The sequence below is a fragment of the Psammomys obesus genome, unplaced genomic scaffold (genome assembly GCF_907164565.1).
Source record: "Psammomys obesus unplaced genomic scaffold, mPsaObe1.curated_primary_1811, whole genome shotgun sequence".
In the NCBI taxonomy this organism is placed as follows: domain Eukaryota; kingdom Metazoa; phylum Chordata; class Mammalia; order Rodentia; family Muridae; genus Psammomys; species Psammomys obesus.
In genome coordinates this window covers 523-14,068 of record NW_026590780.1, presented here as the reverse complement: position 1 = coordinate 14,068, position 13,546 = coordinate 523, and the positions used below count along the sequence as shown (strand labels likewise).

At 43.4% G+C, this 13,546-nt stretch overlaps 1 protein-coding gene across 1 annotated transcript; it reads right to left on the bottom strand.

Moving 5' to 3' along the window:
- Window positions 1-290: 290 nt before the first annotated feature.
- LOC129678260 (GATOR complex protein DEPDC5-like) lies at window positions 291-13,326 on the bottom strand (the record flags this gene model as incomplete). Its single annotated transcript, XM_055608988.1, has 7 exons — window positions 291-424; window positions 1,641-1,860; window positions 2,683-2,850; window positions 4,146-4,263; window positions 9,273-9,433; window positions 10,193-10,349; window positions 13,261-13,326. Coding segments are annotated over 7 exons (1,024 nt in total), but the record flags the coding sequence as incomplete, so codon positions are not given.
- Between the last annotated feature and the right edge of the window lie 220 nt (window positions 13,327-13,546).

The following is a 13,546-nucleotide window of genomic DNA, read 5'->3' as shown; positions in this document are numbered from 1 at the left end:
TGTGTGTGTGTGTGTGTGTGTGTGTGTGTGTGTGTGTGTGTGTGTGTCCGCAGAGGCTATAAACGGTGCTTGGAACCTTTGGAAGTGCAGTTACAGACAGTGGGTGCTGCCACGGGTATAGGGGATGAAAACTAGGCAGCTACTGCTCTTAACCGCTGAGATCTCTCTCCATCTCTGTAATAGCTTCTTAATTACATGTAGAAATTTCATTTTAGTTTGCTCAGGTAACCGAAATGCCCTCAAGTCTACTGGGCCCCCGGGGAGAGGTCTCTTTTTAAGCAGGCACTTACTTCTGAGTGGCCTCCATCTCTAGCAGGGCAGACAGAGCAGAGGTTCCTTTCTTCCCAACTGGCGGGCCTGCGGACTCGAGGGAGTGTGCAGAGATGGGTCCAGTCATCTGCAAGCCTTTCATGGTGGTCCCTTTCTACAGCATGGAAGAAGGGACAGCCTGTTAGCCCAGGCTCTGAGATGGCACTCACAGCTCAGCTCCCCCTGCTGCATCTTTGAACCCTGGGGACCTAATGAGCCCAGTGGAGGAATACAAAGTTCTGTGTACTAAGCCAACTATAGAAGAAACTGAAGCTCAGAGGGGTTGGTTAATCAAGTAACTCCAAATCCCACTGGATCTGGAATTCAAACTAAAGACGACTATTTTCAAAGCTAAAGCTCTTCTCACATAAGCATTGTAAATGTTTCCGTTCACAAGCAATTTTGTGCATGGAAGGTAGCTGGTGTGGGAAAAGGAGCCTGAGGTTAGAAATAGGGCTGAGGAAGGAACACCATTACAAGATTAAAAGAAATGAATTACTAATAAAAAACTTGGATAAATCCCAAAGCACAATGCTGTGTAAAAGAAGCAAACCTCAAATGGTTTTATATTATGTGATAACATTTCTAAAACATTTAGAAAAGACTAGTGGTTGCTAGGAGATAGAGATGGGAAGAATATGACTGCAAAGGGCAGCGGAAGCTTTCTTTGTTTTTCCTTTCAGTTCTGGGGATCAAATTCAGTCTCTCAAATGCCAGGCAAGCGGTCTACCTGAGGAACCATTTACTTTAATGGTGGGGTTTGGCAACATGAATTCCTGTATTTTTTTTATGTATGTGTACACAAGCAGGCACAAATGCACACGCACACACATACACACACACAGATGAGAGAGAGAGACAGAGGCAGAGTCAATTACACTCTATGTTAATTTAAGCAAAACAACACTGAATCATGTATCTGCCTGTTATTGACTGGGTGGCCTCAAGTATATCATAACTTTCATAAGCCTCAGTTTCTCTACTGAGTGGCAAACTCTAAAAGGAAGGTCTGCTGCTGTTAACCTCTTAAGAGCTTTCACTCAGCAATTCGGGGCCACATAACATGGCAGCTGTGCCCAACAGTTGGTCCCACTTGGGGAACACACATATGTGCTATGTCCTCAGCCAGAAGGGGCAGCTCAAGCCATAAAGCAATGTGCAGTCACTGCTGGTACCCATCTCCTCTCTCTCATCCTACAGCAGGTAGGAACACACTGACCAGAATTTTAGACACATGAGGAGTAGTGGTGGGCTAAATCGCCTGGCTGATGAGAGGCCACTGAGACAGGAGGAGGGAGAGCCTGCACCCCAGGAGCTCTAAGAACGCTTACCCGGATCATGCGGTCTGAGCGATGGCGTCTTCGGATGCGATTTAAGCCCTCTACAAAGCGGATAAAGCCATCAAGGAGCTGCCACTCATCTTCATCTGCACGGGGTTTGTCCCCATAGATGTCACAGTGCACCTCCCCCTCTGTGATGCGCTTGGTGGCAGTGACACAGGCTGGCAGTAGTAGGAATCGGGTTCTCCAGAACTTCAGAGACTCAATTAAACTACAGAGTCAAGGATAGCAGAATGGTGGTGAGAAAAATAGATAATAAAAGCCTTCCCGGAGAGCTCTCTGAAGCTGATGTGAGACAGTCCTGTTTTGCTGCCCCAAATGACTTTGCTTAAGACATTAGGCACAAGATCACAGGAAAGACCACAAGGTGGCTTCTCCTTTAACCCCAGAGCCATGACAATGACCTTGTGAACCCAGACCCAGTGAAGCAGCTGTCCACCATCAATTGCAAAGCAGACAGAAAAGTTAAAACATTGTTAAATGAGACACTACAACCACAGGATACTAGACAGCGAGAGAGTAAAATCCTGAAAGCACATGGTAACACGAACCCTTACATCTGCTAAAAATGTATAGACCTATACACAAGCACACATGTGAATATACCCACAGACAGATAATTATACTATTTATTAATGCAAAAAAGATAATGCTGAATCGTAGATGTGGACTCAGGCACATCCTGCAATCTCTATGCACCTAAATTCCTCCACTGAGTTTATATTCTGTCGTGACACTTGCACCAAAGGACACACTGTGACAGTTCTGCTCTGTTTTTCCAGCTGCAATAAAATATACATGATAAAATATATCACTTTAACCCATTTTAAGTGTGTATGTCAATGGCATTGAGTACATTCACACTGTTATATAACTATCACCTCTAGCCACACAGAGTATGGCACATGCAGGTACACTCTGTTCTTCCACTTCTAGGGAAAACAAAACAGACATCAGACAAAAGGACAGATATGTTAAAAGATACACATATACCCAAAGCAACAAGGATGGAAAGTTAAAGCACCTCTCTAACCTGAAATCTTCAGAGCCGGCAGAACAAATATACTGATCTAAGTAATTCCACTTGTATTCCTCTAGCCTTTCATGGCAGAATTCCACCCAACAAGAGACAAACTCTGAGTCTGAGTGGGAAGGGCAGAGGCTGTAGGTGTAATGGATCTGGGCAGATTCATAAGGGTACCTGAAAAACAAAGGATATACCTGCATCTTTAAATGCACTCTGTACCCACCACCACCACCACCCTTCTTCCATCTAAGCGCACGCTGGGCTCAGTCCCCAAAGACAGAAATCAGCTCATCCTAGGAAACTATAGCATCTTCTTCAACTTTTCATTCTTTTCTTACATTCATCTTTTTTAGTATGCTTGATATGAATCATGCTAAGCTTTATAAACTGAATCAGGGGCTAGAGAGATGGCTGAGGGGTTAAGAGCATTGGTTGTTCTTCCAGGAGACCCAGGTTCAATTCCCAGCACCCACATGGCAGCTCACAACTGTCTGTAACTCCAGTTCCAGGGAATCTGACACCCTCCCACACACACTCAAGCAAGAAGAACACCAATGCATATAAAATAAAAATAAATAAATTATTTTTAAAAACTGAATCAGTTACCTTTTGGAAGTAGTAAACTATAAACCTAAAATTACTTTAAAGCAAAGCCAAAAGATAAACAAGAAAGAGGACCTGGGGTAAGATGCTCAATCCTCACTTAGAAAGACAAATGGGATGGACATTGGAAGTAGGAGAAAACAAGTAACAGGACAGGAGCCTACCGCAGGGGGCCTCTGAAAGACTCTACCTAGCAGTGTATCAAAGCAGATGCTGAGACTCATAACCAAACCTTTGGCAGAGTGCAGGGAATCATATGAAAGAAGGGGGAGTTAGTATGACCTGGAGAGGACAGGAGCTCCACAAGGACCAAATATATCAGGGCACAGGGCTCTTTTCTGAGACCGTTTCTCCAACCAAGGACCATGTACGGATATAACATAGAACCCCTGCTTGGATGTAGCCCATGGAAGCTCAGTATCCAAATGGGTTCCCTAGTAAGGGGAACAGGGACTATTTCTGACATGAACTCAATGGCTGGCTCTTTGACCTGCCCCCTGCCAGGGAGGAAGAGCCTTGCTAGGCCACAGAGAAGGACATTGCAGCCAGTCCTGAAGAAACCTGATAACCTAGGATCAGATGGAAGGGGAGGAGGACCTCCCCTATCAGTGGACTTGGAAAGGGGCAGGGAGGAAATAAGGAAGAGAGGGTGGGTTTGGGAGTGAGTGAGGGAGGGGGCTATGGCTGGGATACAAAGTAAATAACCTGTGATTAATATAAAAAAATAAAATTTATAAAAAAAAGCAAAGCCAAAAACTCTTAACAGAATCATTCAATTTCTTATTCACATAGTTTTACACACATAATGTAGTGTGTAGACAAAATTCACGTTGGCCACCCAAAACCGTGAGCATCCTAGGACTCACTTGGGAAGATACCGTGTCACCGTGATCATCTTGTCCTTGAGCGTCACCTTATGGAAAGTTCTGCCCATACTCAGCCAATACTGGCCCTCCTCCTCAGGGCGGTTTCGGGACACAAGGCCTAGCAGAAAAAATAATTGCTTTTGATCCACAAAGATAAAGAAAAAGAGAAACAATGTTCTGAGAGGCTGTTCACAGAGGAATTATTCTTGGCTAAAAAACCAAAATTCTAGAAACTGTGAGATTTTCCTCTTCTTAAGCTAACTTACTGCAAATGATGGTAGAAGGTGGTGGCAGCACCTGGATGCCACACTCCAACCCTGACGCCCAGTCCTCTGGAGTAAACATTAACAGATTTGGGGATATGAGCAGAACTGAAATGAAACTCCGCTCCACCCAAGCACAACAGAGCCTCCAGGCCTGTGCTCCAACTCCTCCCAAGGCTCCTCCCAGCTTCAGTATAAAAGGAGCACTGATTTATTTATGTGGGTTTTGCCTGGACACTGCATCTGCCAGTCCTGCTGAGCCAGTGACTGAAATCTTATGGATTAAAAAAAAAAGTTGTTTACATTTATTATTTTTGTGTGTATATGTGCATAAGCACAAGAACATATGCATACTATAGCACACATGTGTGAGAAGTCAGGAGACAATTTACATGATCAGTTCTCTTTTATGTGTGAGTTCTAGGGATCAAACTCAGGTTATCAGGCTTAGCAATAAGTGCCCCTACCTGCTGAGGCATCTTTGCAGCCCATCTTATAGGTTATTTGGTATCACCACCAAAGGTAACTTCCTGGGCAAAGCTGTCAGACCTCAACAGTCATGTGAATATCTTATATGTAGCTCCTTAGGTGTGTATCTTTCTAAATATAAACCCTAATAAAAAGTTTCAAGGATCCAGGCACAGCAGTGCATATCTATGGCTCCAGCAGCACAGGACACTAAGACAGGCAGATTGTTTGAGTCTAGAAGATTGAGGTCAGACTGGGAAGCAGAGTGAATCCTTGTCTCAAGAAGAAATTAAATTAAAATTCAAAATAAAGTTCCAAGAGGCCAAAGCTATATATTGTTTATCTTTATATTTTCAATTAGCTCCTGTTGAAAGTGCCATGCCTGATGGGGCATAATGGTACACACCATTAGTCCCAGAACTTGGGGAGGCAGAGGCAGAGGCAGAGGCAGAGGCAGAGGCAGAGGCAGGCAGAGCGTTGTGAGTTCAAGGCCAACCTGGTCTATAAAGCAAGTCAAGGACAGCCAAGGCTACACAGAGAAATCCTGTCTCAAAAAAACAAAACAACAACAACAAAAAAAGTACCATGCCCAGAGTAGGTGTTCAAAAACTTAGTTTAACTGATTTAAACACAGCAGAGTGGGAATATCAAGGAATCCAGAAAATATGACATGTGTTCAAGAGCAAACCCTGTGACATAAAGAACAGCAAAGCCAGCCAGGTGGCACACACCTTTAATTCCAGCACTTAAGAAGTAGAGGCAGGTGGATCTCTGTGAGTTCGAGGCCAACGTGGTCTACAAAGCAAGTTCTAGGACAGCCATGGCTAAGAGAAACCCTTTCTCAAAAAACAAAACACCAAAAAACCCAAACCAAACAACCAAACAAAAATGAAGCCTCGGTGAAATCCTCATGACCGGCTCTCTCTTGTTCAGCTCAGAGAGGTGGTCACTCGGTGGCAGATAGCGTGTAAAAGAGAGGACAGAAGAGAGGACTGTGAATATGCTCATTTCAAATCTCTCCAAGTCTTGCTTTCTGTAACTAGAGAGGGGTATGCCCTATGAGGCACTCCTTCATTTCTGCTATGAACAACCCGCTGGATGTCAAGAAGTGTCAAGGCATTCCCCAACACCTCATTCTAAACTAGGCGTACCCCAGTGATCAAACATGTACTTGCAGTTACGTTAATGTGTGCCTCCTCAGTGGACAGTTAACTCCTAGAGTTTGATGGAGAAAGTCCTATCTTACCTTTGCAATCAATAAATGTGAAACAAGGGACCAGCATGAGATGGCTAAGAAAGCAAATTTCCAATAACATCAGCAACAGGGCACCAGCAGTTCTTACTACCAGGGAAATAAAGAGTTGTTTCCTCTGACAACTAGCCATGAAGAAAGAATAAGGCTCATGAGTCAGTCAGGGCCAGCACTGGACACTAGAATTACACACTCACAAGGGACAGTCACCATCCATCCAGCAGAGACTGAGCAGGCTAGATGTAGCCAGTGACATCTAAAGGTACTATTCCTTGCGTTGAAGAACTAAACTTTTCCTGCAGCCTTTTGAGACCTAACATCTCTGGTTACGTCTCCAGCTCCCACTAACACTAGCTTTCTTTTTGGTGTGCAAAAATTATCACATTGTCTCTTGCTACAAGGCTTTTGCACACACTGATCCTTCTGCCTGCATGTTCTTCCCTTCAACTTGTCTAGCAGTTGGGAGATCAAGAGTTCAAGGCCAATTTGGATTATATAAACCCTGGCTTTAAAAAAAAAAAAAAGCAACATGCAAGAAATGTCAAAAGGAGCTTTCTAAGAAAGTATAGAAGAGACACACAACTTCATCTACGAGGCCAGCACTAGCTGACAACTAAGTCCACACAACAGTTCCATACTTCTTTAATTTTCCGGCCAGAGTAGCTTTACTAGAACCAACAATCATCTGAAGTTTTACACTGGCTGATTAGGGAAGTAGAGGCTTCAGTGGCAAAAATGAAGAAGCCAGAGACCAATACAGCTCACAGATTATTTCAGGAAATGATTATTGCTTTCCAGTTCCAGGCACCCACACTTAATTCCCTGTTACACTTATCTTAGACAAGTTCTCCACACCTTGGCTCTTCCTCAATTAGTGTCACTTACTAATCTTTGCCACTAATGGGTGACTCATTCTTAAACGAGGTCATTAAGTTTGAGTGGTTAAGAAGAAAGATGAACACAGATTAAGGAAAAAAAACACGTACAATGTAGGGCTGAGGTGGTAGCTTTGTGGTAGCCCTTGTCTATTATGAGTGAGGTCCTGGGTTTGACCCCAGCGCCAGAAAAAGAGAACAAAAACACACATAAAAATGTAAATTTAGTAGGCTAGAGCGATAGCTCAGTAGTTAATACTGAGCACATACAACTCTTCCAAAAGACCTCCATTTGGTTCCCAGCACTCATGCCAGGCCTCTTACAATTACTTGTATAACTCTCTAACTCTGGGGGACTTTTTTTTTTATGTCCCTCTCTAGCCATTGTGGACTTTGTCACTCCCATATACATTAAAAATCAAACAAACTGTAAACTTAGATTTAGGCACCATCTGAGAACCTGTTGTGTAACAGGTAGGTATATCACTGGAAACAAACACCCACTTCAAGGTTTAGAGCATTCGATATATACTTGACAACTCAGTATTAGTTTGGCTGTCTTGCTACTATTAGTTGTCTAAACCAAACTATATCATTCCTAAAATTAATCATATCCTCTTTCTTAAAAAGAGAATTATATGGCCAGTCATAAAGGTGCATACCTTGGGTTTGAGGCAAGCCTGCCTGGTCTACATAGTGACTTACAGGCCAGCTAGAGCTACACAGTATAACTCTGTCTCAAAAAGGAGAAAGAGAAGGGGGGAGGGGAGGGAAAGAGGAAGGCAGGGAGAAAGAGAAAGAGAGATTAAAAAGAGTAAGGTTGCCAGGTAGTGGTGGTTGTGCACGCCTTTAATCCCAGCACTTGGGAAGCAGAGACAGGCAGAGCCTTGTAAGTATGAAAACAGCCTGGTCTAGACATCGAATTCCAGAACAGCTAGGGCTATAGAAAAACCCTCTCTCAAAAAGAAAAATGAGGTTTTTAAAAGATATTATTGTATTTTTATTTATATGAATGTTTGCCTGAATGTATTGATGGGCGAGCCTAATTCCATCTTAAGGATGGAAGCCATTCTGTTACAAGCCCAGAACAAGTTCATTTCTGTTTGGTTCAAAATTTAAGTCAGTGCTTTAAAGACAGTGCTTTAACCCGTTCCTAGAATTTGACATGCTCTCCACCCTGTGAAGTTTGACTCATACCTTGAATGGACTCTCATAAGATGTTCTACCAAATAATTTGGAAATGTTTAGCCAAGTTCCTAAATAATCAAAATTCCTCTGGAAATCCCTCAACCCTTGAAAAACACCTAGTTTTGCAGTTTGGGGGACTATATAAACCCTACCTCCTCCTTTGTTTGATGTTTTTCCAACTCTGCTTTAGGAAGACAGCCCTATCAGACAGAAAATAAAGCTTGCTTAATTTGAACAATGAGTTTGGTCTTCACTGGGATCAACAGTGTATGTAGTACTGGGAGTAAGCTACCGTGTAAGAGCTAGGACCCAGGGGAGCCAGTGCCCTTAGGCACTGAGTCATCTCTGTTGCTCCTACAGTAGGTTGTTTGGATGTGTTGTTGTTTTTCTTGTTTGTTTGTTTTAAATAGGGCAGTACTTTGTAGCCAAGAGCTACTAAGTACTAGGATTATAGGTTTGGGCCACCAAGCCCGGTTTAAGTGGTTTTCCTTACCATTGTTGTTTCTTTGTGTGTGGGTGCCAGTAATGGAACCCAGGGCCTAATACATGCCAGACAGGCACTCTATGCCTGAGCTGTACCACCCTCCAAAGGATTAGTACCTGTGCTAGCTGGTTTTTATGTCAACTTAACACAGGCACAATCATCAGAGACAAGGGAGCCTAAAGTGAGAAAATACCTCCATAAGCTCTGACTGTAAACAAGCTTATTAAGCATTTTCTTAATTTGTGATTGATGGGGGAGGGCCCAGCCCATTGTGGGTGTGCTACCCTTGGGCTGGTGGTCTTGTGTTCTATAAAAAAGCAGGCTGAGCAAGCCAGTAAGCAGCACCCCTCCAGGACCTCTGCATCAGAACCTGTCTTCACACTCCTCCTGCCTTGTGTGAATCTCTGTCCTGACTTCCTTCAGTGATGAACAGTGATATGAAAATATAAGCCAAAAATACCATTTCCTCCCCAAGTTGCTTTAGTCATAGTGTTTCATGACAGCAACATTAACCCTCACTAAGACAATAACCTAACAAAAGAAAACCTACTCTCAGGATTTAGTAAAAAAAAATACAATTTAAGGAGAATCACTTACCTCTGCTATAGAGTGGGCTACTGCTCAGTGGAGGTGGGACTGTGGTGTTGGGTTTCTGCGCCTTCGGCTGTACTATGATTTGGTAGCCCTGCATGAGACGCTGGCAAATGAACTCTTCAAACACTTGCTGGGCTGTCATTTGAACACCCTCCTCATCCCTCCTGGAAAAGAAGTGACTGAGTGTGTGGAGATGCTGACCTTGGACAGTGACAACTTAACAGTCACCATGTCTCTTTTCTTTTGTTTCATCCCAGATTATCATTCTATCCAGCTAACAAAATCCATCACCTGTATACCAGCTTTAGGAGAAATGATCAGTTCAACAAGATAGAAACAGAAGGCAGAAAAAAGAATAACGTTAGAAAAAGGAAGGAAGGAAGGAAGGAAGGAAGGAAGGAAGGAAGGAAGGAGAGAGAGAAAGAAAGAAGAGAAGAGAAGAGAAGAGAAGAGAAGAGAAAAGAAAAGAAAAGAAAAGAAAAGAAAAGAAAAGAAAAGAAAAGAAAAGAAAAGAAAAAAGAAAAGAAAATCAGAGCCAGGCACCACCACTTTTAATCTCAGCACTCGGGAGGCAGAGACAGGCAATCTTTGTTGAGTCTGAGGCCAGCCTGGTCTACAAAGTGATTTCTAGGACAGGCAGGGCTCTGTTACATAGAGAAACCCTGTCTTGGAAAACAAAAGACAAACAAACAAGCAAATAAAGTCAGATGTAGTGTGCCCAAAATAATTACATTAGCAAATACGTTATCAATGAAGACAAACTGTTGATGTCAACAAAACTCTAGAGAAACTAACAATTCTACCAAATTTCCCAAATTCTAAAGGAGGACATGAAAGTTCAGTGTTCTTCTTTCTATACATGTGTTCCAATATACCTATAACCCTCAAAAACAAAGCTGACCGCTGTTTTCTTGGGCACTGACCTGTCCATGTCTGCTTCTGGGAGGAGATCATAGCAGCCCTCTGTGTAGTCATTCTGCAGGCCCTGACGATCCGGGAAGTAGTCAGTGGTGAGGGGGAGGCATGCAGGAGTAGTGAGGGACTTCCAATCCACTCCAACTGTGCAACAGAAGCCTGGCACTACAGGGGGAGCAGACAGTGTCAGAACTGCCTCGCATAACGGGGAAAGGTATATGTGGTCACCATGGCAGGTTTGGGATATGGAAGGAAGGGAGACGGTGGGGTGAAGTTCATGGTAAAAGGTGATAGAAATTTCCAGGATAGAGGGAGCAGAGGGAAGGGCATGGGGGAGGGAGAAAGAGAGAGAAACAGAGTTTGTTAGATAATGCAACACATGCTTATCCAATCCCATCATGCAAATGGGATTCTCAGCTGCTATTTTTTTTTTTTTTTCATTTTCTGCTGATCATAAGCTATAGCTGAAATGCCAGGGAGGTTACTGCAGGGCAGACAGGATTATATATCAAAGCGAATTAACATTCTGAGTGCAGAAGAGAAGCTCAGGCCAGAGCGTCTCCTTTCGAGGACTGCAGAGCATCTGGGTAGGAAAGGAAGGAAGCTCAGCCTAATTATGAGCACATAGCATACAGCAGCAGAAACAGGAACACTTTCAGAATCACAAGTAATAGATTCAGAAGGATAGGAGGGCAAACCAAAGAAGAATGTCTGGGACAGTAACAAGGCTGCAAGTTTGGAGACATGAGTTTGACGCCTGCTCCTTGGATAAAGCAGGTTTTCAACAGTGATAACTAACTCCTGACATTTCGGACCAGACAAGCCTGTTACAGGTAGCTGTGCTGGGCACTGAGAGAGACTGAGGAATAACACTGGACTCTGCTCACAAGATGGCAGTGGTGCACTTTACTATGCAGACCAAAAATGACTACAGAGAATGCCAAGTCTGCTTGGGTTCAAGACCACGGAGTTAAAGCACAAAGGCAGCACTATGTGGTTCGTTCCAGTAGACTCACACACCTGGGGCTCGGTCCCAGTGTGAAAATATGAGAGCCATGGATTCTCTAACAGGTAATACCTAGAGGGAAGTCCCTGCAGCTGTGTCCTCAGGAAGGGCAGGGTGGCTGTCCTGGAACCTGAGGAGACAGCTCGTGGTAGCCCTTGCCCCAGTCGATGCTCTGGTTTCCATTTTCTGCATGGGATCTCCCTGACTATTTCTCATCATGACGCTACCCATCACTATAAGATGCAGTTAGTGAGCTCTTCCCAGAGCCAGCACCACAATAATCAATCACTCTCCCCCTCCCTCTTCCCCCACCTCGTGCATCCCAGGTTAGCCTTGAACTTGTAAAACTTCTTCCTTAGCTTCCAGAAGGCTGGGAATACAATATGCACTATACACTGGGCTTTAAACTACTTTTTAAAATAATTCCCCATCAGGTATTTCATTGAAATGATGAAAATATCTGTCTCTGTAACTAAAACTGACTCTAAGATCTTTCAAGTGCAGACTGTTATTTTTAATCTGTAAAGGGAAACTAATAACAAGGAAAGACTCCAAGGAAAGACCTTTGAGTACTGAGTGGGATACTTGTACACTATATATTGTAAATACACGTGTATGAGCAGTAACAAGCTTACAGCACAATGTAACATCTGTGGCTTTGTCAGCCTCACATCACCCTCATATGGGTGAAAAAGTCTTGTGTGCTAAGTAGGGGGACAGAGTGCTTCATGCAGCACCACTGACTTGGGGATGACTATACTAGACATAGGCCTAACTCCATCTCAACGCAGGGCTTACAGAGTCATTAGTACCTTGGAATTCAAAATGTATCTCCAAACAGCTGAAGTTGCACCCTGACTTGCCTACATAGCAGATAAGAAGCTGAAGTTATCCCTACTTTCTAGACAAAACCAGGAGCCCTAAACAAGTCACAGTGAAGAGATCGGAAACGGAAGGCAGTTTCCTCTTTATGTCGTCTTAAACAATGCTAGCCCTCATGACCTTTCTGACTCTCATACCAGTGATTTCTGCTGGGCATGATAGCGTATGCCTGTAGTCCCAGCACTGGGAAAGCAGAGACAGGAGGATTACTACAAGTTCACAACCAGCCTGGGCTACATAGAGAAACCCTGTCTTTAAAAACAAAACCTGGCAACTATCCAAATGGTTACTGATAAAAATAATTACTAAAACCCAGATATAATCATATGTTCGAGATATGATTAAAAATAACTTCACACATTTTCTGGCTCTTTTGTTTTGCAAATGTCTCACTCTGGTGGCCCTGGCTGGCCTGGGCCTCCTACTTATGCCAGGTGGCCCAAGAATTACCACACTTAGCTTAATAAAATTTAAAAAAGAAAAGAAAAGAAAAACTTCTGAGGCTGGCAAGATGGTATGATAGGTAAAGACTCTTGCCGCCAAGCCTGATAACATGATCCCGTGGGAGAGAGCCAACTCCCATGGGCTGTCCTCCTGCCCCCACGCGCATACGCTAGCTATGGCATGTGTGTGCCATCACACAAATACATAAAATAAATATTTTTAACTTTTAAAAAAGAAGTAACAGGAGCATGAAAAATAGTATAAGGCTTAAGTTATTCATCAGTGGAGACCAAAAGACTCGGTGTTACGCATCCACAGCCAGAACTGGTAGAGTTGTTTCCCTGATACTATACTAGTAAAGATGTTCTCCAACTGCTCAGCTATTTAAATAGACAAATGTGATCAAAGCAAATGTTAGCTAGCCAAGTATTTTCAACTACAGCCCATTTTTTCTGACCTTTTTTTTCCTGAGCCAGTATTAGGCCTAAGAGCTGAGATTGGCTTCTGCCTGGCATGGGGGTCTTTGTGGGAGGTCTACACTTCCCCACGTATCCTGGCTCACACACTCTGGAGCAGGTCACTTGGCCACTTGGCATCAGAGGGACTCAAGAGTCCCTCACTACTGCACCTTCCTACAACATCCCCGTGGCTTTCTGGACTGTGCTCTTCCCGAAGGGCTTCCTCGTGCCCTCACTACCCACACTCCAATTGCCTGCCTCCTACTAGTCAGCTGTGCCCTCTTACTTGGGTCTGGAGAGGTAGAAACACCGTCCTCTAGAGAATCCTTATTTTGGGTCCTAGGATTCAAACCTACAAAAAGAAAAAAGTGGCTTGTTTGAATTAAAAGTTACTCTACAAAAAAATTCTGACAATTACGGTTGAAAAAGTTCAAAAAGAAAGCTAAAAGTACAAACACAAACCAAGTACCAATTCTGAACTGGAGAATTTAAACTGCACAGAAGAATCAACCAAAGAAAAATATGAACAACCTAAAATTTGGTAATGAACCAGAATTTCAATGTTATCAATA